General features: G+C 64.9%; 2 protein-coding genes across 9 annotated transcripts; both read right to left on the reverse strand.

Moving 5' to 3' along the window:
- Positions 1-1,425: 1,425 nt before the first annotated feature.
- RHOT2 (ras homolog family member T2) lies at positions 1,426-6,495 on the reverse strand. 3 transcript variants are annotated; one of them, XM_044234101.1, is made up of 19 exons: positions 6,414-6,495; positions 6,260-6,318; positions 6,102-6,183; positions 5,964-6,007; positions 5,234-5,287; positions 4,803-4,855; positions 4,620-4,728; positions 4,366-4,467; positions 4,186-4,284; positions 3,976-4,084; positions 3,768-3,888; positions 3,499-3,583; positions 3,272-3,414; positions 3,086-3,186; positions 2,866-2,996; positions 2,703-2,783; positions 2,469-2,591; positions 2,178-2,380; positions 1,426-1,941 (listed from the first exon to the last, which is right to left on the reverse strand). In XM_044234101.1, exons 1-19 carry the CDS (start codon positions 6,448-6,450, stop codon positions 1,815-1,817), a joined length of 1,863 nt encoding a protein of 620 aa, XP_044090036.1. In that variant the 5' UTR covers positions 6,451-6,495; the 3' UTR covers positions 1,426-1,814. The 3 variants fall into 3 exon arrangements, with proteins under 3 accessions (XP_044090036.1, XP_044090037.1, XP_044090038.1); XM_044234102.1 differs by having other exon boundaries at positions 2,178-2,332; positions 6,414-6,470; XM_044234103.1 differs by having other exon boundaries at positions 6,260-6,313; positions 6,414-6,435.
- Positions 6,496-6,783: 288 nt separating this feature from the next.
- WDR90 (WD repeat domain 90) lies at positions 6,784-23,208 on the reverse strand. 6 transcript variants are annotated; one of them, XM_044234100.1, is made up of 42 exons: positions 23,155-23,208; positions 22,661-22,752; positions 22,334-22,510; positions 22,135-22,243; positions 21,801-21,971; positions 21,443-21,557; positions 21,288-21,355; positions 20,846-20,949; positions 20,548-20,757; positions 20,059-20,127; positions 19,374-19,484; positions 19,148-19,293; positions 19,018-19,075; positions 18,474-18,592; positions 18,208-18,351; positions 17,993-18,123; positions 17,802-17,918; positions 17,347-17,582; positions 17,032-17,171; positions 16,699-16,829; positions 16,166-16,296; positions 15,650-15,811; positions 15,325-15,453; positions 14,933-15,063; positions 14,815-14,855; positions 14,533-14,664; positions 14,231-14,413; positions 13,803-13,900; positions 13,073-13,175; positions 12,690-12,811; positions 12,356-12,515; positions 12,069-12,259; positions 11,812-11,980; positions 11,602-11,713; positions 11,287-11,458; positions 8,764-8,886; positions 8,439-8,613; positions 8,213-8,343; positions 7,960-8,103; positions 7,768-7,887; positions 7,605-7,689; positions 6,784-7,164 (listed from the first exon to the last, which is right to left on the reverse strand). In XM_044234100.1, exons 1-42 carry the CDS (start codon positions 23,162-23,164, stop codon positions 6,965-6,967), a joined length of 5,472 nt encoding a protein of 1,823 aa, XP_044090035.1. In that variant the 5' UTR covers positions 23,165-23,208; the 3' UTR covers positions 6,784-6,964. The 6 variants fall into 6 exon arrangements, with proteins under 6 accessions (XP_044090035.1, XP_044090034.1, XP_044090033.1 ...); XM_044234099.1 differs by having other exon boundaries at positions 7,605-7,887; positions 8,764-8,919; XM_044234098.1 differs by having other exon boundaries at positions 8,439-8,919.
- Between the last annotated feature and the right edge of the window lie 358 nt (positions 23,209-23,566).

Consider the following 23,566-nt stretch of genomic DNA (forward strand, 5'->3'; position numbering starts at 1 on the left):
CCCCCGCGCGCGCGCTGCCGCCGCCGGCCCCGCCACGCGCGGCCGGGACACGCGCGCGCCCTGCTTGCGGCCGCGCCTCGAGAAGGAGCAGCCCCGACCGGAGCTCGGGTCTTGCCGCCCCGCTCACCGCCTTCCCGTTCTGTGCCGGGGCTGCTCATGAAGCGGGCAGAGCGGCCGGGAAACTGAGTCACAGGGCAGCACCCAGATGCCTCCCTCGCGCGCCCCTCTGCTTGGGCCTTCAGTGCTGAAGCCCCTTCCTGGTTGCCCGGGACGCCTTCCTCAGGCCAGGGAACCCTGCCAGGCACGCACCGCAGCCCCACCGCGGGCCCCACCACCTGCAAAAGGGCGTCTAGTGGGGGCAGTTGGGGGAGGCTTGGTGCAGCTGTCTCCACTCAGTCCACCGACACCAACCCACCGCACCCACCTGGGACCAGAGACCCCTGACCACTCCTGTGGCTCAGTGGTGGACAGGGGGACCTCCGGCTCCGCAAATTCACAGGTAGCCCAGGCAGACCCACGGACGTCAGTGCGGGGCTGCAGCTGGGCTAGGAAAGTGTCCCTACTTTCTGGGGAGGGCAAGGAGAGCTCTACATAGAAGGATGCGACAGAGACCACGGGGACGTGCCGTCAGAGCTACCCCTCACGGGCCACTCACAATCCTGATGCCACAGACCACACTCCTGGCAGCCAGCCCCACCCGAAGGCAGGTGAGAACCACGCCCATAGGACAAAGGCCAGTGGGGCTGGGAGGCCGGTGGAAGAACTTCAGGGTCAAGCCAGACCTGTATCAGGCCGCAGCATCTCTGGGGAGCATCACCTCCCACAGCAGCACCTTGGGGCCTGGGGGAGGCTGCCTTGCAGAGAGGGCCCGATGCCAGGAAGGAGGGCGTGACCAGCCACACTGCAGGCTCTCCCAGAACACAAACCAAGTAGATGATCCAGCCCCACACTGGGCCCTCTCCTCAGCCCAACGAAGGTTCTCACTCCCCACCCTACAGGGTGGGGCTCTCTGGCTGTCCCCTACGCAAGGAGGGGGGCTAAGGCATCTGGCCAGGGTGTGAAGAAAAATGGCAATTTCCCAGACCAGTCCAACCCTGCACACCAGAAGCAGGGTACCTGGGCACACCCCAGTCCCATCCCAGAGTCCTAGACCCCTCGGCACCCCCAGCCAGACTGCTGAGCTCACAACGGGTGGGAGCAGCCGTCAGGAAGGTCTCGCTTCTCCTAACCCCGCAGGCCAGCTCGGGCCTGGATGGATGCAGAGGCTCCCAGACCACAGCTGGGCCCTGAGGGAGACCTCAGAATGGGGACCCAGGCCTGGAGAAGGGTGTGTGGCTCAGGAGTGAGGTTTCCAGCCCACGTTGAGACAAAGGACGTGTTGTAGTAGATTCGAGAAAAGTCGCCTTCAGAAATCAGGATCCCAGGTGCAAAAGATATAAGTGAAGTTTAATCAGGGGACCCCACTTCATGTCTTCCGGGAGGAGTGTGAGAGGCCCTGAGATGCTCAACCATGTCCTTCCCCCGCCCCCACCTTTGGCCCAGAGTTCAGTCTTCTGACCCCCTTCATGCCACCCGGAGAACACGTGGGTCTGGGGTTCCTGCTTCCTCACCCAGGACGCCCAGTCCCTCCAACATGTGATACCCCAACCGGGTGGTGCCTGGTATCTGCAGCTGGGTAGGAACACAGGCTGCCAGGACTGGGGGGGCCTGTCCCTGGGGCTCAGGAAGGCCAGTGGACAGTGTCCCAGAAGCCCAGCTGAGACAGAAGGAAGACCCCGCGAGCAGGTGGCCCCCACACCAGTACCCTGGTGGCCTCACCGGCTCTTCACCAGGGCCCTGTAGAGTGAGAAGCTGAGGACAGCAGTGACAGCAGCCCCAATGGCCCCCAGTGTCACCCGCAGCCAGAAGGAGGTGGTGTGCAGCTCCCCGTCGACCAGGTGTCTGTAGGAAAGAGGCTGGCTGGAGGCGCCCCAGGGGTGCTGCCCAGATGCCCACTGTCAGAGCCCCCGCCCCGCCTCCTGGGGCTGCTCTCTGTCCGCGTGGGCACAGGGCCCACCCTGCACCCAAGTGACTCTAGCCTCAACGCTACAGCGGCCCTGCCTTCCGGGCCACAGGGACCACTGGTTTCCCGGGACGGCGCCCAGCCTCCCACCCCGGGGCCGCGTGCAGGTACACACGGGAAAGCGGCCATAGCAGCGAGCCGGGTGAACACAGCAGTGCTGGGCTTAGCCGGACCCACACACGAGAACAGGGCCGGGGCGGGCAGCCGGTGTCTGCGGCAGAACTCTGCAGGGGACAGGCCGGGCGGAGAGATGCCTTCGGGCAGGTCGGCCTTAGAGGAGACAAAGAGGCAAGGGGTCTGCCCGTCCATGTAGTGGCGCTGCAGAAAGAGAGGCTGCGTGAGGGGACCTCCCCGGGCGGCTGAGGCATGGGGACTGCCCCAGAGGGACCTGCCAGGGGGAACTTGCCTTGTAGACACTGGCACAAGGTGCAAAGGACCCGGGGTCGCTGCCGTCAAACACCAAGCAGGCCACGTCACAGGTGGCATCAGGTGCCGTGGCCAGCAGGCTGTCCGCACTCACCTCGCACAGCTAGACAGAGCCTGGGTTCAGGGAGGGGTGCAGGGCCAGCCCCGTGGGCCATGGTGACACAGCCCAGCCCAGCGCGGACCCAGGGTCTGTCCCAGGGACCCCAGTACTCACTATCAGGTACTTCTCCTGCCCGTTGACCTGCACCGTGTTGATGGCATAGACGGCTTGTCCCTCCACGGGCTCCCTGGTGTCCTGGCGTGGAGAAGGGAGGCGACTGAAGCTCGCTGGCCCAGACGCATACCAGAGCCCCCGCCCGCCACCTGCAGATGCTCACCCCCAGGCTGCGGCCGAGAAAGGCCTGCAGGAATGCGGACTTGCCCACTCCGCGGGCCCCCACCACCTTGCACAAGAGAACGTTCCTTTGCGTCTGCCCCTTCTCCTGGTCCAGCCTCTTCTCACGAGTGACTGCGGATGGACAACCAGGGGCAGTGTGACAGAGGGGGGTGCCAGGAGGGGGCGCTGGGCTCGGGGGGGGGGGGAGGGCGGGCACCCACCTGAGATGGCGTGGGCCTGCGAGTCCTGCTCGCAGAGCGTGGGGTAGCCCAAGTAGCCAAGGTGCTCGAGGCAACGCCGGACGTCCATGTAGGCCACCAGGCTGAGGGCGGGAGGGGCGGGCAGCGCAGGGTCAGAGCCGAGCAGCCAGCATGGGCAGTGTTCCCAAGGGCGAGGGCTGAACTCACGTCCACTGGCAGAGGTACCCATGCAAAGACAGCCGGCCCGCCTCGGTGCAGACCTCAAGAGGCAGCTGTGGGCCCCACGGGGTAGCGGGGAACACGCTGAAGAAGCTGTCCAGCTCTGCAGGCGAGAGGCAGCCATCGCGGTCCTGCGGGCAAAGGGGCTGCGGTGACATGGGCCGGGAGGCGGGCGGGATCGCAGCGGTGCAGGGCAGAGCTCACGACACCCTTACCCGGTCATGCTTCTCAAACACCCTCTGCACGAACTGGTACCCAAAATGGTTGAGCTCGGTGCTGCAGCCGGGGGGCACGTGGAGCCTGCGGGGAGGCGGGACAGTCCGGTACCCAGGTCCCGGGGGAGCCCCTTGCCCACCATGCTTCCCACGAACCAGGCCTCAGCCAAACACTGTAGCAGGAAGGCAGCCGGATGCTGTCGGTGCAGGGGCCCTCCACTTTGTCCCATCCCTACTCCCCACAGCCAGGGAGCCCCGCCCCGACTCACGGCGGGACAAGGTAGTCCGGGGTCAGCACCAGTGTGTCCCCATAACCAAAGCGCCGTAGGATGGTCCATGTGGTCTCGTGACGGCCCCGCTGGATGAACAGCGTGTTCAAAAACAGAAAGCCTGTTCCGGAAGAGACAGACGGCAGGTAGCGCCGAGCACCGGCAGGCCCCTGCTACTCCCAGGGCATGGCAGGGCGTCCAGACTCACCGTCCAGGGTCAGCCGGTCATCCCGCACGCCTCCGGCCACGTTCTTGCACACCACTGTCTTCACATCCTCCAAGGCCTGAGGGGCCAGCGGGTGCCCAAAGCAGGATTTCTGCCCCCGAGGGAAGTCGCTGTCAGCTAGCCAGTTTTCCCAGTGAGTGCTTGCCTGTGCCCTCCAGGGATGGGCAGCACCAGCAGAGAGGGGGGCCGCACCTGGAAGGTGTTGAGCTCCTCATCACTGAGCGCCTGGTCCAAATCCTGGTCCAAGAGTCTGAAGATACGTGTGAGGGCTTGGACACACGCGGGCCTCAGCTGCAGAGACAGCCGGCTCAGCGCGTGTCCTGCACCACTGTTCCCGCTGGCCTGGCCGCCTCCCCAGAGCCTGCTGCCCACCTGCTTGGCCTCTGGGTCGTAGAGCGGGGCTGTGGGGTGCAGCACGGCTTTCTGCGCGTAGTAGAACAGCTCCGAGACGTTCCTCAGGTTCTTGGCAGAGCACTGGGGGTCACGGGGACAGATGCAGAGACGTGACCAATACCACCAAATGCGAAGGGCGCCCCGACAAGAGGCAGGCACGGGCTGTCTCTCGGGAGACCTGGGGTGTCCAGAGGCCGGCAGCACCCGGGCACGCGCCCTAGCCGCCCGCTCACCTGCACACATGTCTCAATCTCAGGGAACTGGTTCATGACGGGCAGCACAGCCCCCATCGAGCCCCCTGGCCGCAGGTCTGACTTGTTGCCTGCCAGGATGATGGGGACTCTGCAGGGAGAGGCCAGCGGTCACCGCGGATGGGGGAACCAGTGGCTCCCACCCACCTGGGCCCTGCCCGTTACCTGGAACCTTTATTGGTCTCCCCATTCACCAGTGGGATCCACTTAGTTCGTATCTGAGAAGAAAGACCTAGCCGTGAGCACAGGCAGGCCCTGGTCTGGAACTCCTACCTGGACTGGAGGAGGTCAAGGCCCGCTGAGGAACAAAGTTCTGGACACCAGGAACGTGACCACTTGGAGAAAACAGTTGGCAGGTGGACCTCACTTGATCCTAACAGTCCCCAAACACCCCCAAGGAACCTGGAATCAGCAGCCCGAGGCAGCCCCCGCCACAATCCTGGTAACCACCCAGATGCTCTGTGGGAAGGGAGGGCCGACATGCTCCCAGAACCCAAGGCCTGGGTCAGCTGTGTCCATCTGCAGTTTATTCAGAGAACAACACGGGACTGGGTGCCAGCGGCAAGGACGTGCGGCGCAGGAGCTCCTAGCCTCACCTTCTCAATGGTGGCCTCCTCAGACGCGTCGTACACCATACACACCACATCTGCCTGTGAGAAATGGGTGACGCACGGCGTGAGCACGGGCCTCCGGCTCCACGCCGCCTGCTGGAGCCAGAGGCCTTGGAACCACCCCCCTCAGCACCCGGCCACAGCCAGGGACCCCCAGACACTGTCAGCTGCTCCTCCTGACAAGTCCTCCCACCCCCTCCTCGGGAGCCACCAGATCTGCCGGATCTCCCGCAAGGCTCAGGCCTCCAGCCTTGGAACTGGGCACTGGGCAGCAGCCCTGCATTCCTGGGTCATTGCAGGCACGGAGTGACAAAGACCCAAGGGAGGACTGACAAGGCAGCTGCTCCTGGGTAGCCGAGGCCTTCACCCTAGCCCGGTGATGCCCCAGGACGCAGGTGCTCCTGGTAACAAGTGGGTAGCAGTGACCTGGAGCCTGGCTCAGGGCACCCGCTGTAGTTCAGCAGCTCAGAGCAGTGCCCTGGGCTACAGGATGGTGGCACAAGCAGTCAGGGCACAGGCCTGGGTAAGGGGTCACCTCTCCCCAGAGCCAGCGGGCTGGCCAGCCATGCAGTAGCACGGTCCCTCCCCTCTCCAGCGTCCGGCAGGGCGAGCCCAGGGAACCCGACAAGTGGTAGGATTAGCGAGGCCCCTGAGCTCCTCCGCCTAATCCCCGGCAGGCAGCAGCGGGGGCGCAGCCCTCAGGGACACAGCGCACCTTGTGAATCTCGTCCCGGAGCTCCTCCGGCGTCTGCTCGGCTTCTGCGGGGAAGGAGGGAGACACTGGGGCTGCGGAGACCGCCGGGAGCCCGCCCCCACCCCGCCCCCAGGGCACAGCGCGGCCGGCCGGCTCCACCTGAGTAGTCCACGATGTGCGTGGGCACCCTCTCCGGGGTGACGTCTGCGGGGATGGTGATCTCCTCGGCGCGGGGAGGGACCTGCAGCGGACGCGGCGTGAGGGCGGCCCGAGGCCCGGGACCCGCACCGGGGGCTGCGGCCGCGCGCGCCTCTCACCTCCGCGGGGAACTCCTCGCCCACGAGCGACAGGATCAGCGACGTCTTTCCCACCTGGGCTGCGCGGGGCGGCGCGGTCAGCGCATCGGCCACGGTCGCCGCGCCCCCGCCCCGGCCCCGAGACCCCCGCCCGGCTCCCCAGCCCGGCGCCTACCCTCGCCCAGGAGCAAGATGCGCACGTCCCGCTTCATGGCGGCTGAACGGGCCCGACCCCGACCCCCACCCCGTCCCCAGCCCCAGCCCCGGCCCCGACCCGGGTCCCGACCCCAGTCCCAATCCCAACCAGCGATCCCCCGCCCGCCCGCACTTCCGGCCCCTCACCCGCACTTCCGGCCCCCCGCCCGCCGAGCCGCACGAACGAACCGAGCGGGCCAGAGTGTCCCGGTCGTGCGACAGCGCCACCGCGCGGACACACTGGGTATTGCAGGTCCGCCGGGCCCCCTCCTGCACGGGGAGCAGGAGGTCAAAGCCTTTGGTGGAGGCCACGATCAAGCCTGGAGTGACCAGCAGACCATACGCCAGAATGCAACACCCACGTTTATTTAAAGTTTACAAGGAAGAGACCTAGGAGAGCCCGCAGGTGAAGAGCCCAGCAAGAACCTTCCTTAAGTTCAAGGTCTCGATGACCGACAATCCCAGGCCCTCTGCCGTGGACAGACCCAGGCCTTCTTGGCTCAGCAGGAGGCCCTCGGACAACCCCGCTTCTCAGTCAGGCGGAGGCCCTGAGCTCAAGGCCCGCTCGGAGGCCCGGTGGCCCATGACTTCCCACACCAAGATGTCACCGTGGGCCACTGAGAAGAGCAGCTGGGCGGACGGGGCAAACCTGCACAGCTGCACCACGTCGTCATGGCCGGCCAAGTCCTGCGCGGCCCCCGACTGACAGTCCACCAGCCTCAGCACTCGCTCTGGGGGCAGACGGCATGGGGCTGGGCTGGGCAGGCAGAGGGCTGCGCCCACCACACCCCGTGACTGTGTAGTTCCTGGGGCCCCGGGTCCCCGCCCTGTCCCAGTGCCGGGGCCTCTGGAAGAAAATGTGCTCAAAGCCCTGTGTCCTCCACACCCCAGGGACTGCTGAAGCTGGGACCAGGGACACCAAACCTAATGGAGAGCCCATCGGCTTCCAAGGCCCCAAGCTAGGCCAGTGAGTCCCTTTGCTGAGGCCCTGGGTGTGGGTCCCACAGTCAGCACCTCACACCCCTCATCTCCTGACCCTACAGTGCACCTGGGCGTGTGTCCTCGCCCCACTGCAGGGATGAGGAACTTGGGGCACTGAGGTGAGAACGGTCTCACGTGGGGCACGGGCAAGCCCCTCGGCTCCCCTCGGTCCCACTGCACCAGAACTCACCGGCAAAGCCAACGGCCACGAGGTGGGCCCCGGGGGACAGGCTCAGGGACACGGCAAAGAATGGCAACGGGATCCTCTCCACCACCTGTGTACAGTGAATGTGATTCTCCCCTCCCCAGCCCTCGGGCTCCCGGCACCACACAGGGGTGGGGGGTACACGTGCCTGCTTCTGGTGAAGGTTGTAGAAGACTAGCTCTGGATGCATGCTGAGGCCCGCACACACCAGCAGCGCCCTGTCCCAGGGGCAGAAGGCCACGAGACAGGGCGGGGGATGGCTGGGAGCCTGGGGAGGAGCACACACACTGGTCAGATGGGCGGGCACCACCCCCCACCCCTGTGCCCCCAGGACCCTTACCTCCGTGAGCGTGGGTGATGGGGAGCTGAGCCAGTCCACGAGCTCGCAGCAGCCCCGCGGCCAGTCGGCGGCCCAGATGCTGATGCGCTGGTCTGAGCTGGCAGCCAGCCACAGGTCGGCCCCCTCTGACCCGAAGTCTCCATACTGAGGTTGGGGAAGGGCTGGTGGGTGTCTCCCGCCCTGCCCTACCCAATCTCCCTCCCCTGCCAACATCCCCCAGGTCAGGCCCTGCCAGCTCATGAGGCTACTTCACCTCTTTGCTCTTGCTCTGGATAGTGGAAATGAGAGCGCCCTGGTGGTCGCTCAGGACGTGTAATGTCATCCCTGTGCGGGGGCGGCTCACAGCCACAAGCCCATCCTTGTCTCCGGAGAGAATGGTCTGACCTGGGCCAGACAGGGCCACAACGTTACCCTGCAAGCCCCTGGCCCCCAGCCCAGACGGGTGAGCACACGGAGGCCCCATGGGCCCCACTGCTCACCATCAGCGGAGTAGGCCAGGGCCGTCAGCGCAGCCCGGTGGGGGTGCATCTTGAGCTCCATGGCAATGCGGGTGATGCTGAAGACACGCAGGGTGCCGTCACTGTAGCCAGCTGCCACCTGCTGCTGCTCTGGGCGTCCGCAGGAGGGGGGGCTCCAAGCCAGACAGAGGCAGCTCTGGGGGGCCCACAGGAGGAAGACACGGGCACTCCCCTGGGCGTGGGGAACACGGGCCCAGCCCCAAGGCTGGGATAGACACCGAGGGAGGACACGGAGACCAGGCAGGGCTTGGAGGGGGTCTGGTTCGGCCCTCAGGGCCCCCGGTACCTGGTTCAGCACCTGGAACTGGATCAGGAGCTCCATGCTGGCCAGGGACCACACCCTCACACTCCCGTCATCACTGCATGTGGCCCAGTGGGACGAGCTGGGGCTGAAGACCACCTCATTCACCTGCAAGGAGCCAGGCAGCCGGCCACGCTGAGGCTGCAGGGCCCTCAGGCACAGGAGAGACATGGCAGCCCCAGGTGTTTTTTGTTTTTTAAAAGATTCTATTTTTTTTTAATATTTTATTTATTTATTTGACAGAGAGAGAGATCACAAGGAGGCACAGAGGCAGGCAGAGAGAGAGAGAGGAGGAAGCAGGCTCCCTGCTGAGCAGAGAGCCCAATGCGGGACTCGATCCCAGGACCCTGAGATCATGACCCGAGCCGAAGGCAGAGGCCCAACCCACTGAGCCATCCAGGCGCCCCAAAAGATTCTATTTTTTAACCTAACTCTATTCCTGACATGGGGCTCAAACTCGCAGCCACAAGATCAAGACTCGCACACTCACCGGAGCCAGCCCGCCGGACGCCCCAGGTGGTCTTTCTGAGGAGAGCGCCATCTCCCACACAAGCCTGCCTGGCCCCAACCACCTCCACGTAGCATCAAGAACCCGTCCTGGCCTCTGTCCCAAGTATCCCCACACGAGACCCGGGTGGGACGGAACCTGATGGCTCACTTGCTAAGCCAGCACAGAAGGGACTGTTCTGGTTGGCCCTAAAAAGTGGTGATATGACAATGGGTGAGGACATGTCCTCGGGAGCTGCACACAGAAGGTGGAGGAAGACAGCCCAGGCAGGAGCACAGGGAACAGTAGACACAAAAGCCACGTGCCCACAAAGGACAAGAGCACACTCTAGACTCGGACGTGAATTTCAAGGATAAATCTGAGCTCCTAATATGTCATGTGGAAAAAAAGTAACCGGGGGCGCCTGGATGGCTCAGTGAGTTAAAACCTCTGTCTTCGGCTCAGATCATTATCCCAGGGTCCTGGGATCGAGCCCCATATTGGGCTCTCTGCTCAGCAGGGAGCCTGCTTCCACCCCCCCACCCCGCCTTTCTGCCTACTTGTGATCTCTGTCAAATAAATAAATAAAATCTTAAAAAAAAAAAAAAAAAAAAAAAGGAACCAAGCTGCCTGGCTGAGCAGCGGCAGGCCCCTCTGGCACTTGGACCATTTCCTGAGGGAAATAGGAGGGGCCCCCAGACTCTGAGAAGGAACAGCCAAGTCCAGTTCTGCATGGAGCCGCAGAGGGGACCCTGGAACACCTTGTCCCTCCACACGAGAGGGACGTCACCAGTAGCCACCAGCTCCGGTCAAGGCTGTAGGACCCAAGGGCCCGTGTGCCAGCAGGTGAACGGACACGGAGCTGTGTCTGGCACTGACACACGCTGTGCTACAGACAACCTGGAGGGCCCTGTGCTCGCTGAGAGAGGGCAGACGGACAGGAACGCCTAAAACAGCTGAATCCACAGCAACAGAGTCAGCCAGGGAGTCCCAAGGGCTGGGCAGGGGAATTGGGGCGGGGCGGGGGGGCGGGTGGTTTAAAGGGTAAGGGGCTTCCTTTTAGGGAGGGGAAATGCCCCAAAATGGGATTGTGGTGAGGGTCGTGCAATTCTGTGAAGATAACAAAACCACAGATCCCCAGTGGATAAGGGCTACGGTATGTACTTCGTACCCGAACACAGAGCTGCCACCAAAAATCCACAAGCAGCACACGACACTCCCCCATCCAAGTTCCTCTGATGACAACCATTATGTCAGAACAAACGAAGATTAAAACAAGATTAAAAAAAAGGAAAAGGATTTGGGAACCAACTCGAAGAACCTGCCCCTGGCCAAAGACGGGGCTTGAAGGGCATCACGAGAAGCAGTGACTGCGAGGAAGCTGGACCCACATTCCCACCCAGCAGTGCGCACAGAGCCTCACAAACTTGCAGACCTCCACCGGCGGCCGAGGAACCAAGCCTGCACTCAGGAGACCCGGCCCAGGAGGGAGAGACTCGCCCACCCTGCACTCCCGCCTCGGCGCCACCTGGGAAAAAACCAAGCTTGCGAGGCCGTCTCTCCTGGTCAGGATCCGAGCAGCACCCCAGCAGGCCCTGCTGAGCAGGGGCCATTCTACGAGCACAGCGCCAACAGCAAGCAGCCCTGGACCAGACCCTGGCCTGGCCTCTAGCGCTCTCGGACCCCAGGAACATAAGGGCCTAGAGGCGGGTCCAGCTGAGCTGGTGGGAGGTTCCAGGACAAAGCAGCTCATTTTTTCAACAAATAGATTATGAGGAAAAAAGGACAAACTAAGAAGGACAGAGAAGGCCAAAATGCCCGGGTGGGGACGCATGCAAGGCCCGTGCGGACAGGGTTAGCACAAAGTTCCAGGCTCTCCTCACCTGGAGACTGCCTGGGCCACTTACACAAACCCACCAGACTGCTGGTCTTGGCCTTGGAGCAAACCAGGGAAGGGAGGAGCAGAGCAGAGCCCGTGTGGCTTACTGCCCTGCCTCTGTCCAGGGTGGAAATGCCCTCACCTTGCTCCTGTGGCCGCTGATGAGGCGGGTGCTGGTGCCCTCGGCCCAGCTAACGTACCAGAGCGTGCCTGCCGTGGTGCCCACCACGCCCATGTCCATGCTGTCGTGGAAGACCGCGCTCACGACGGCCCCGTCCAAGGTCAGCTCACGCTCCATGAACACAGAGCTAGACCTGGGGTGGAGGGTGGGGGCAGGGGGGTGAAGGGGCAGCGGGAGCCACAGCCCAGGGACCTGGGGCTCTGGGGATGTGCCCTGATCTTCGGGCTGCAGGACACTGGCCTCCCCCTCCCCAGCCCCAGCCGGCCGGCAGCTCACCTGGCGCGCGAGCCCTCGCACCGCAGCTCCGCCACGGCCCCTACCGCCCAGAGGCGCAGCCGCCTGGTGTTGCTGCCACTGACCAGCCGTGCACCCGAACACAGCAGCACTCCTGGGAGGCAGGAGGCGGCATAAGCCCTGCCCCAGGCGCCCAGAGCTCCAGCTGGTGTCTCCCAGGGAGGGGCCGTGGGGACGCTGTTGGGCACCCACCGATCTCACCGTCGTCGGCTTCCCAGGCCAGGAAGCAACGGCCGGCACTTGTGTCCCAGACACAGACCTGGCCAGCGTTGGAGCCGCAGTACAGCAGAGGTACGGGCCCATAGCAGAGCGAAGTCAGCTCACCCGCCCTCACCTCCTCGGGGATGGGCACTCGGTGTCCCTGAAGGGACACGAGGGCAGCAGGGGTCAGCAGGGTCCTGGGACCCAGCCCGACCCCATCGTCTGGAACAGCCTCTGAACTCTGGCACCTGGAGGCTGACATCGGTCCCACGCCGCTGTAGGAGCCACAGACTAACGGCACCTTGGCCCACACAGACCAGCTCGCTGGCATCCCAGGGATTAAAGGCCACGCCGTGCACTGGCTCTGGGAGGCGGGTGGAAGACAGGAGCTCATAAGTGGCCGTGCTCCACAGGGCCAGAGTGCGGTCGCCATAGTCCCCTGGGGAAGACACATGGTAGCTGCATCAGCTGCCCAGGAGTCCCAGGACGGGTAGCAAAGTCCAGAGGCCACTGTCCTCTCAATACTCCAACTGACCCAGTGTGACAAGGAGCTCATCGTCTGGCGAAAATGCCAGAGCCTGCACAGCGGTCCTGTGGTAAGAGAGGAAGTGCCGGCAGGAGCCCCCAGGCACGTCCCAGATGCAGATGTGGCAGCGGGAGGCAGTGCCGCGGCTGCCCGAGGCTGAGGCCAGGACCTGGCAGGCAGGAGGACAGGCAGTCAACCAGAACAGAGTGGCCCACAGTCCCACTGCGGTTCTGGCTGGAGGGAAGGCTGGAACAGCATCCCTCGTCCCACTCTGGAGGGGAGAGCTGGCTGCGGTTCTCAAGGCCCAGCCCTGGGTGGAGAAGGCGGGATGCAGGGCTGGTACCTGAGCACCATGGCTGAGGGCCAGGGTGGAGATCTCCTCGGGGTGGCCGAGCCAGTGTCGCTGGGCGCCAGAATGCAGGTCCTCCACCACCACCAGGCAGCCGCATGTGTAGGCAAAGAAGCCTGTGGGCAGGGAGGGCACCCCTGAGCCAGGCCGCTGGGGCCCAGGCTGCACCATCCCTGCTTGCTTCCACAGCCACGGGGGCTCACGCCGGGAAAGCCACTCAGGGACCGGAACACAAGAAGCTACCAGGAAAAGGCGTTCCAGCTCGGGCACCCGAACTGCCTGTTATATCAAGTGCTCACGGGCTCTCCCCGGGGCCGACAGAGCTGGGCCCTCCCTGCCGCGGCTGGGCTGGGAGCCAGGGTGTGCAGCGGCCCCACCTGTATCCGGCTTCCAGACCACGTTGGCGCGGCCGTTCCCATTGTAGCCCACGACAACCTTCAGCAGCAGACGCTCCACGCCGGTGTTGGACACAGAGGCACTCTGCAAAGACACGGACAGGACGCTGGGGTGTCGGCATGGTGCCCGGCCACCCGCCCCCCCATCCCCAGCTCAACCTCTCCCCGATCAGGCTGGAGCTTGGGATGGAGCCTTGGGAGGTGCAGGCTCCAAGACGGAGACAAATGGCAGGAACGTAGGTCCCGGAACCCACACGAGAAGCCGGCAGAGCGCAAGTGGGAGGCACCTGGCATCTAGGGAGGCTGGGAAGGGCAGCAAGGCCCAAGGCAGACCTTGGGGAGGACACGGGCACAGGATGAGGAAATGGAAAGGAGCCAGGGCCGAAAGGGAGGGCTCATCAGGACACCACCCGGGGCCACTATGGGCGTCTTCAGGACAGCCAGAGCCCTGGCCAGCCAAGCCAGAGTGCGGGCACAGGGTAGAGGAGTCACCTGCAGGGAACCTGTCACCAAGATCTAAGCTCCATCATCAAAGCTCCATCACCAAAGCTATGAGCTTTGGAGGCCACCCCAGGGAGACCCCAGGAAACCGAGTTTCCCGGGGAAAAAGGACACTCCAGAAAACTACCGGGCCATGCCACCCCCACCTCTGAGCTCGTAGGGCGTCTGCTTGTGAAAGGGCCTGCAATGACCCCCCCACACCCCAACTGACCTTAGCCAGCAGGGGGGTCTTATAGCGTGCCAGGAAGTGCCTGTAGCAGTCTGGGCGAGCAGAGGGGTCGACCTGAGCTTTGCTGACACTGTGAGCACCTGACCGGAGAAGGAAGAGGCCTCGAAACATCAATGCACCCACAACCCCTCAGAGACCCCTCCCTGCACACAGTCACCAGGCACCGCTGGGCAGGACACACGTCTGACCCACAGCAGACCTGGGGGGTCAGGCAGGCCACACCCCACTGCTAGCCTGGCCCAGCTGGGGCCTCAGACGAGCCTACTTGCCCTGCAGGGAACGCAGCTTGTCACAGAGTAAACCTCAGCCCGTCCGGCAGCTGGGCCTCCCTCAGGCCACCGGGAGCCCACGCAAGACCGCGGTCCATCACGAGTATCCCCACCCCGTCCTGCTGCCCCTCTTCTGCTTACTGGACCAGCTATGGGGGTGGGGACCCATGCTGAGGCCCCAGGGGCCCCCTGGAGACCCCCAGACCCCATCTCCAGCCCTGCTGGCCTCCTTCACCAGCATGGGCAGGCACGAGGCCTGACGGAGCCGCGCGGGGCTGTGGCTCTCTTCAGAGACTCCTTCTTCATCCGACAAGGAGAAGGCGCCTGGGGAGAAGGCGGAAAGGAGCCGTGAGAGGAAGGGGCAGGACTCTGCTGTTGCCCCACCCCTCCCCGACCTGGAGCAGAGATGTGCTCGACACTCTCTCAGGGGCTCTCTGCCCTACCGTTGTCACCCTTGAGGGACCCCACACAGATGCCTGGCTGGAGCGGGGATGCTGGGGATGGCTCGGGCACCTGCTGCCGGGGGAGCCCGTTGGCCCCACACACCGTGTCCTCCAGCTGCCTTGCATCCAGGCCTGGACACAAAAGAAGCCAGCCTGGGCCACACACCCCCAGTTCTGCACTAGGAACCCCAGGAAAGGAAGGGGCCCTACGCCACCCACAGAGATGGCAGAGCCGGCCCCAGAGATGACCACAAAGCCTGCCCCTGTGGTGGGGCCACTCACTAGTTTTGTAGGTTGGGGCGGCCGCAGGCGAGTTTCCAGCACTGCAGAGGCAACGAGAGACCAGGTAGGAAGAGGGTAGCAGAAGGCCAGCAGACGCAGCTTGAGGGCAGGCACTTGCCTTCCTGGGGGTGACCTCTCTGGGGGACCCAGAATGTCCCAGAGGAAGATGGCATCCCCCACGCTGAGAAGCTGCTGCTGGTCAGGGCTGAAGCCCACGGCGTGTACGGGCTCTGAGTGGCCAATATATACCTGGGGGCAATGGTAGTCACACAAAGAGACTTGGAGGCACAGCTACGGCGCCACGGTCCCCTGGCATCAGGTGGAAGTACCACGTCCCACTGCAGGAGGGCGATGTATCCTGCAGGCCCGGCTGCAGCCCTGAGCCACCAGACAGGGACAGGAGGCGGCGGCTCTCGGGGGCTGCAGGCTCCAGCACGCACTGGGGAGCAGGGGGCGTCTCATCTGCCCTCCTTCCTACCCACCTACCGGGCACCTGCCTGTGGCCCCCACCTGGCAGCTGGGGCAGGACTTCGTCACGTAGTCCCACACCTTGATGGCCCGGTCGGCGGCCATCAGCAAGAAGCGGGCATCCCTGCTGAGCGCCAGGGAGGGGCAGGCCACAGCGTGGACGCCTGGCAGCTGCAAGAAGCACTCTGGTCGGTGAGGAGAGACCAGAAATCACAGGACCCCCCCAAAGGGAAGTCTCCCTCCGCGAGAACTGCCACTTCCAAGGAGCAGCAGGTGGCCCAGGGCCACCCTCCTTACGGCCCTTGCAGGCACTAGAGCTGGGGTGGGGAGAGAAGAGATTACACGCTGACCACAGCCCCAGGCTCACCTCCCGGACCACGCGGCCCGACGCGGTATCCAGCACCGTGACTGTGTGAGAGGATGTGGACAGCAGCAGGTGGCCAGGAGGTCCAGGGCCAAAGCAGATGGCCACGGCCGAGTCTAAGCAGCTGCTGGCTGGATCCAGGGCGCTGACATCGATTCGCAGCAGCTGGGGAAGGGCAGCAAGTTGCCGCTGGCCTGGCCTCCAGGTGGAGCGCGCACCCCCGGAGCCCGAGCACAGAAAGGGAGTTGCCTCAGGCAACCGCTCGGCAGTCCTGCCCACCTGCGGCTTACACATTCTGAGTCCAGGCAGCAAGGATCAGACTCTCTCGGGGTCAGCGTGACCTCCCACCTGCACCCTCGACTCCCTTGCACTCTACCCAGGCCCAAGGAGAAGCCCTGTCCCTCCCTACCACCCTCCAGTCTGAAGGAACCAGAAGAGCCACGTGTCCCCGGCTGGGGACATATGCAGAGTGTACTGGCCAGGCCAGCGTGGACACACAGAAGACTCCAGCTCGCTCACCTCCTCTAGGCAGGCTGCGTTCATGACGGTCACCACATACTTGGAAGGGCCCACGAAGGCCAGCAGGCGGCCATCCCCGCTAACCGCCAGGGCGTTGGGGGTCGGGTGGGCGTCCCGGCACACCACGTTAGCTGCCGGCAGTGTGGGGGCACAGGGTCAACTGGGGGGGACCCAGACCTACCCCCAACTGTGGGAACGGACACCAGTGGGCACGACCTACCGCTGGACTAGCTGGGGTTCTTCCTGGACCACGGCCAGCTGCCAAAGGGACCACCACTGGCTCAAGTTACTACCAAGTGGCCACAAAAGGGAACACACATGCTCCGCTGACCCGACCTCCACCCAGTACCCAGGCCGTTCGCCTCCTCCCGCGGCAGGGTTGGCACAGACCCTCACTGACCTTTCATGCTGGGGGGCGCTAAGTTCTAAAACCACGCTAACCTGGGAGCTGCAGGCAGTGGGCCAGCCCCGGCCCACGGGGACGGGACAAGGACGTGGTCAGGAGGCTGGAAGGGGCAGCGTGGGGGCCTCACCTGCCACACGCAAGATGCGGCATGGGGCGCTGACGCACTGGTACTGGGCCAAGGTGCCCGAGGAGCAAGAGCTGAATAGGAGGCTGCCGTCGGGGCTGGTGGCCAGGCCGGTGACGGGTCCTCGGTGACACCTACACCACACAGGGACAGCTGCTGCCCTGGCCCTGAGCCGCACCACCCACACCTCTCCCAGCTGCTCCTGACTCGGCGCCCCAGGGGCGGCAGAGGGCTGGAGCTTCTGTGCACGGCCCTTCCCTGCCCGGCCCCGCTGCCCACGTGCCACCTCAGCTTCCACCTCGGGGGTCTGTGGGGCCGGAGTCAACGGGCACCCACCTGTGCTCCACCAGCACCTCAGCAGCCTCCAGGCTGAAGGAGCGGACGGCCCCACTGCTGAAGCCGCAGAACAAGGCTGGCCGCATGGGGTGGAAGGTGACGGTACACGGGGCCTCCTCAGGGGACCGCAAGTCATAAAGCTGAAGGGCGGGGTCCATGAGACCGGGCAGGGACAGGGCTACGTGGGCTTCAAGAGCCTGAGAGCCCATCTCTCCAGGTGGCCCCACAGGCCCCCAAGGCTCCACGCTTGCCTCACCCCGCCCACTGGCCCTCGGGCCCTCCCTCTGCGATGGCACCCTTCTGGCCGCACCCCACCTGCTGCAAGGTCACCAGGTCCCAGACGCGGACAGTGTGGTCCTGGGACACTGTGGCCAGTTGGCCGCGGCTGCCCTCAGTGGCCAGGGCCAGCACCGGAGCGGTGTGGGAGCGAACCAGCACGCTGTACTCCTGGGATGGGACATCCAGGAAGCCCAGGAGGCCGGAGGACGTGGCGGACAGCACACGCTGACCATCGGGGCTGATGCACACTGAAGTGACTGGGCCCTCGTGCTCTGCACACAGTGTGGCTCAGTGAGCTCCCGGGCCCCTGCCACCACAGAGGCAAACCCACCTGTCTGTGGGCCAGGAACAGGCAGGCTCCCCGATGACCACCACTCCTGGCCTCAAGACTCGACCCCCTGGAACCCTGGGCTAAAGTCTAGCCAGGGGATGACCCAGGGACACGGCCCTCCCACGGTAGCTCCGATGCTGAGACGGCTTCGCGGTCCTACCTGCCTCCAGAAGCACAGAGGAGAAGTCCAGCGGCCAGAGGCGCAGGTAGCCGTCCTCAGAACCCACGGCGCATCTGGCCTGGGAAACGCTGAGGCTGCTGATGGAAATGCCAGGGCCTAGGGAGTGGGCAGGGTCAGACCACAGCATCAGCGCAGCTCCCCCCCGCCCATGTTGCAGAAAATCCACCTACCCGAGCTGAACGCCTGCTTCTGTGAGGCGGGGCCATCAGGGGGCCGTGCGGGCAGGAGGCGGCGTGCATGCCGCACAGCCATGCGCCGGGGGTCGATCTCCAAGATGTGGCCGCTACGACTGCACACATAGCTGCTCCAGGAGGTGACAGGTAAGGGCTGAAGGGACAAGTGCGAAGGGGACCCAGCCAGCCACGGGAGTGAGGGCAGGACTCACAGCATATGACCGTCCTGGGCCTGTCCAAAGGCCAGACCAGTCAACTCCAGCACGCGGTGCTCCCCCAAGTCCACAGGGCAGGAACGCAGCTCCCCCCCTCGCAGCCGCCACAGCCGCACGCTGCCCTGCCCGCACGATGCCATCCTGCGAGGCACAGACATGATGTTACAAGGGGTCCCCAACCCAGGGAGCAGCAGGCTCCGCCCCCATCTGGGCCCACGGGCCACCAAGGTCTTCTTCTTGCAGCACAGGGACAGCACCATCACCTGCTTTCGTCAAAAGAGGCCACCTCAAACGCCTGGATGTCAACCCCGGTGTGCGCCTTTGCCAGAAGGACTGCCTCACCGCCTCGTCCCACCTGGGCTGTGCCCCAGGCCAGCACCACCTGCAAGAGGCCCAGACTGAGCGCCCGCAGCCCACCCCCACCCTGCTCGGCCTCCCCCAAGCCTCAGCTCTCCTTTCCCACGCAAGACTGCTCGGTGGCCAGAATCGTAAGTGTCCCCCTGGGCTTCTCCACTCGGGCTGGGCACAACTATGGGAACAGAGAAAACCCTGAGCTCCAAGCAGAGACGGACCTGTGCTGAAACACGGGACACTCCGACACACCTGACCTCAGGAAGGCGGACACGCCAAATGCGGCCCGTGGAGAGAGCGGGCACAGCACTGACTCTGAGCGCCGGCCTGAGAGCACAGGACAGCACACGGGGCACAAGGGGCAGGGGCTTGGCAGGGGAGCTCTGCTTCCTAAGTGCCTGGACTCTGCCTGCAGCCTGGCACGGCCACCCCAGCCCCCCAACCCGGGCCTGTTACCGTCCTCCCGTGGCGGTCCCTGCCAACGCCGCAGAGCAGCGCCCCACTGTCGGAGAAGCTGCGGAAGGAAAGGAAGCAGTGAGCGTGGCTGGGGCTGGCCCCCCACCCCTCGCCGAAGCCCCACGCCCACCTGAGGGAACAGAGGGCATTGGCTGGGCTCTGGAACAGGGACAGGCACTCCCCGGTCTGGAAGTCCCAGAGGCGCAGCATGCTGGGGGGCCGGGCCTGGGCCGAGGCCAGAAGCAAGCCGCTCCCATCCAGAGCCAGGGCAGAAACCTGGAGGAGGCAGCACGTTGAGGGGACGGCACTGGGCCCGCAGGCATGAACCTCCCCTGGGATAGGCAGGGGGCGACCACCTTGTCCGTGTGGCCAAGGAAGCAGCGCTGCTCCCGGGTGTCAACGTGCAGGACGACGATGGCCGCATGGCAGGGATACACCACAGCAGCGCCGTCCTTGGTCCACAGAGCCTGTGCACAGGGGCCAGACCCGGACGTCCGAGGCTGCTCAGCCTCCGCCCACCCCAATCCCAGCACAACCCCTGCGTGTCACGAGCATACACTCACGCAGGATGTCCCCAAACCCTGTCACCAGTATTAGAAACTCCGGAGTCGAGGTAGAGAAACACCAGGACCCACAGACACTCAGACCACGTCTAAAAGGACCTGGCAAGCACAGGGCCACAGACCCAAAACTGGTGTCCACACCAGCCCCGCACACCAGACAAGCATCAGAGCCTCACAGGACACGTGAGAGCTCTCAGGGATAGGAAAGCTCTTGCACCTAGGCCCGTGGTCACGTGGCCTGCGCTCCGGACAGAAGGAACGGACACTGGGATGGGGCGCCTGTGCTTCCGCCGAGGGAACGCAGTGCCGTGCACAGACACTGGCAGGGCCAGGAATCCGCGGGGTGGGGGGAGGGACTCTACACCCTGAGGACGCTTAGACGTCCACGTAACCACGCAGGTGAGACACAGGCTTTTCCCACTGCCCCCTCTGTGTGACTGACACTCATGCGACCCAGCAAGAGCACGGGACCCCTCACCCATTTGGTGGTGTGGCCCCCAAAGCCAATGACTCCCTTGAGCCGCAGGACGGGATCCGGGAGAAGGCTCTGAAACAGGCAAACTCACACTGAGACCCCAGGAGGTGAGGCTCCTGCCCACTGGGGCTGCACCAGCCCATGCTGGCTCCTCCCTCCCGAGAAGCGACGTAGTCCCGGGGGCTTCTGCCAGCTGCACCGGGGCAGGAAGACAGGACCTGGCCTCAGTGCCAGACCCTTTGAGGAGCCCAGCTCCAGCCCCTGCCTGCAGCCCAAGGCCTCCACGGATCACCTAGTGCCTCCGGACCCTTTGTGGGAAGAGACTCTCGTCCAAAGCCAGGACTCTCGTCCTCCTGCCTGCGCTGCTTTCCGTGGGAAGGCTGGATAACAACAGGTTTCAGAGACCCAGCAGACCTTCTCCACACCTCATCTAGGCCTCACCCACAATGGCGAAACAGCTTACCCCTCACCTTCTCTAGGGTAGGCACTGACCTCGTGCACGGCCACACCCTCCGGGGCCACGGACACCACAGTCCGCTCAGGAGTGGGCACGTGAACACCCCTGCCGGCTGCATGCTTGCCAGTGACCTCCGGCCTGGCTGAGGGCTCTTGGCTACAGTCACTGGGGCCATTCACACTGGGGAGCTCTGAGCGCTCACAGAACACGTTGACCTCTGGAAGGGGCCTGGGCTCTGAGGGAGCCTGACAAGACAACAGGGGAACAAGGGCCTGTCAGCACCCCAAGGCTGCCACCCTCCAGCCCCGCCCCCAAGAACACAGGAGCACTCACGGCTATGGGGCCAAACACCTGCACCACAGAGGGCACGCGGTCCTGGAGGGGATTGCCGAAAGCCACTGGGTGAGAGAGAACCTGTGGCGCGCGCCCCAGGAAGTCTGGAATACAGCCAGAGGCCACAGGAGCCGCTCAGCAGAGGGCACAAAGGCCTGAGGACAGCATGGTCCCAGGGCTTCACCCATTCCTGCCAAGCCACAGCCGCAGGACACTTTTCTACCCCGGGCCCCCCAACATCCTCCTACCTGGAAAGGCTGAGAACACCAAGCACCTACACCTCCCACACGGAGCCGGCATCTCAGGACAGCCTCGAGGCAAGCCCTGGGCCCTGTGGGTACCCCCCTGCCAGGTTCCCCACCCCCAGTATCAACACCCCCTTCCGTGAAACTCCACGCGCCTGCGGGCCGAAGCCCAGTCCCTGCTGACCTCACAGGCCCACCTGCCTCAGGAGGCGAAGAGCTCTCCTGAACCAGCTTGGAGGACGCACTGAAGCTGTCTCTGGGAAACCTTGACAGGGTGGAAGGAAAGTCAGCGTCCAGTGACCAGCCCGCCGTCCCTTCGCCGGCCTCCCGCAGGATGGGCGTAGCCACTCACCGGATGTGGACATAGTGGTCATACCAGCTCTCCCCCTTTGGCACCGGGAATGCCATTTCTCGCGGTACAGGTACGACAGACAGCTTCGCCTGCCGCGCCTCAGCAGTGCTGACAGCTACAGAGGACAGAGCCGGTCCAGGGAAGGAGGCCCACCCTGCTCTCTCTTCCAGCCCAGGCGAGTCTCAACACCAGATGCCACTGGCCCAACCACAACCACCCCCTGCCCCTGACAGGTGCCTCGGTTGCTGGGGGGGCTCCAAGATGACACAGCACATGTGTTTCTGTCGTGGGCCCGGCTGTCAGCCCCTCCTGCTGAGAACGAGAGCGGTAAGGGCGGGGGCATCGGCGCGGCACTCACCAGGCTCAAAGCACAAGTCGCTGGTGTAGAGGCTCTTCACCAGCTGACTAGCACACAGCCTGACGCTCTTGAGGTGGCTGTAGCGCCGGTTCAGGTACAGGAGCAGGATGTCCCGCAAGTCCAGTTGTAGGCATGTCCACCGGGGACCAGAGGGAGCGACACCAGCCGGCTCTGAAGAGCGTGAGCTGGGATCAGCGCCCACAGTCTCACCAGCCAGTCCACGGCACTCTGTACTTGGCCAGCCCCAACCACGGCATGCCCCCCGCCTCCCTCTCTGCTCTCAGGCCACCGCTCCAGGGCTACCGCCCCCACTCACGCCCCATTTCGGCATCACCTTTTAAAGAAAACCCAGCCTCGCAGATGAAGGGAAACTGCAGCCACGTGGCCGTAGACTTGAACTCCTTGAAGAGGTTGGAGAAGGACACACGGATGACCTGGCTGTCCTGCAGGGCACAGCACGACCGTGAGGAGACGAGAGGGGCTGCGAGCCTGCACCCCCACCCCCTCCAACCCCACTTCCCCCAGCTCGGCACCTCAGTGGCCATATCCAGGTGGATGACGAAATGTTTGGCTGGCAGGGGCTTGAAGAGCACGTACAGGTACCGGCCCGTCAGCCCCAGAGACTGGGTGCTGGTTCTGGGCAGCTGGATGTAACTGCCCGCAGAGACAGGACCCCGGATGCGGTACACGGTGCACTTCAGAGTCTTATCCTGAAGACAGAGAAAGGGGAGGCAGCTCGGTCCACCCAGGGACGCCAGGAAGGGCACCACCGGCGGGACCCTCAGGTGGTTCTAACAGGTTTCTCAGTAGGGCTTAGACAGGGTCCCGAGGGCGGCTGCCGGGTAGCCCGGCCCACTTACGGTCACCGGAGCCACATCGCCTTCCTTAGTGGAGCGCTTCCACTCGCCCACCTGGAAGTGTCTGAAGACGTTGAGGAACGGGTGCTGCCACACTAGGGAGCCAGGAAGGTGTGAGGACCCGGGCGGGCGGGAAGGCGCGTCCCCAGATGCCAGGCCCCCGCCGACGAGAAGGGGCGTCCCGTGGCCGGCCTCCACATCTTCCAGGGAGGGGCCAAAGCCTGGGCCTGGGCTCCACCCGCCCCCTCTCCGCGCGGCGACAGCGATACTGCGCGCCATCCCGGGTCCTCCAGCCGACCACGGCCTCCGCAGCGCGGACTACCTCCCGCCCGGAGCCCCGTCCCCCCGAGGCGGACCCCCCGCCTCCGCCGCGCCGCCGCCCCGCCCCCGGCCCCGGCCCGGGCCCCCCCCCCCCGAGCCCCGTTCCCGCCCCCTTCCGCACCGACACCCTGCCCCCGGCCCCCGGCCCCCGGCCCCCGCCCACAGCGCGCGGGTACCTTTCGCCATGGCGTAGCCGCTCGCACTTCCCGCCTCGGCCACCGCGCGCTCCACGCAGGGCACGCAGCGGGCGCTTAGCAACGGCCGCCTGGCAACGGCGCCACGCCCGCCGTCCTGCGCGCGACGCCACGTGACCGCGACGGGGCCAGAAGCGCGACGGCGCGGCGTTGGCCACGTGACCGCGGTGCGCGCAGAGCCGGGTCGCGTGACCGCGGCCGGGGAGGACGCTGGCGGGTCTCGGGGTGGAAGGCGTCGCGGCCCGGGGCCTCTGCGGCCACTCGTACCCCAGCGCCTTGTGGCGATGCCCTAGCACGGCCGCGGTGGGGACTAGGCACGTGCGTGGCGCTCTGGGGCCCCGTCTGTATGGGGAAGGACACGCACCCGTGTTTATGGGAGTGTGTTTGACAGCGG

Source organism: Neovison vison, chromosome 14 (assembly GCF_020171115.1).
Source record: "Neovison vison isolate M4711 chromosome 14, ASM_NN_V1, whole genome shotgun sequence".
Classification (NCBI taxonomy): domain Eukaryota; kingdom Metazoa; phylum Chordata; class Mammalia; order Carnivora; family Mustelidae; genus Neogale; species Neogale vison.

Bases quoted from the DNA above. Each gene is read 5' to 3' on its own strand.
- WDR90 (XM_044234095.1), bottom strand. The intron at 18,124-18,207 runs GTGAGTCCTGCC...CTCCTGGAGCAG, and splicing joins GCCCAGGACGGTCATATGCT to CTATGTGTGCAGTCGTAGCG. The intron at 14,856-14,932 runs GCAAGTGCCTGC...TTGCCTCTGCAG, and splicing joins GAGAGGTCACCCCCAGGAAG to TGCTGGAAACTCGCCTGCGG.
- RHOT2 (XM_044234101.1), bottom strand. From the start codon at position 6,450: ATGAAGCGGGACGTGCGCATCTTGCTCCTGGGCGAGG. The intron at 4,729-4,802 runs GTAACGGGCAGG...CTCTCCCTGCAG, and splicing joins GAGACCAATAAAGGTTCCAG to AGTCCCCATCATCCTGGCAG. The intron at 2,784-2,865 runs GTGAGCATCTGC...TCTCCACGCCAG, and splicing joins TTCTCGGCCGCAGCCTGGGG to GACACCAGGGAGCCCGTGGA.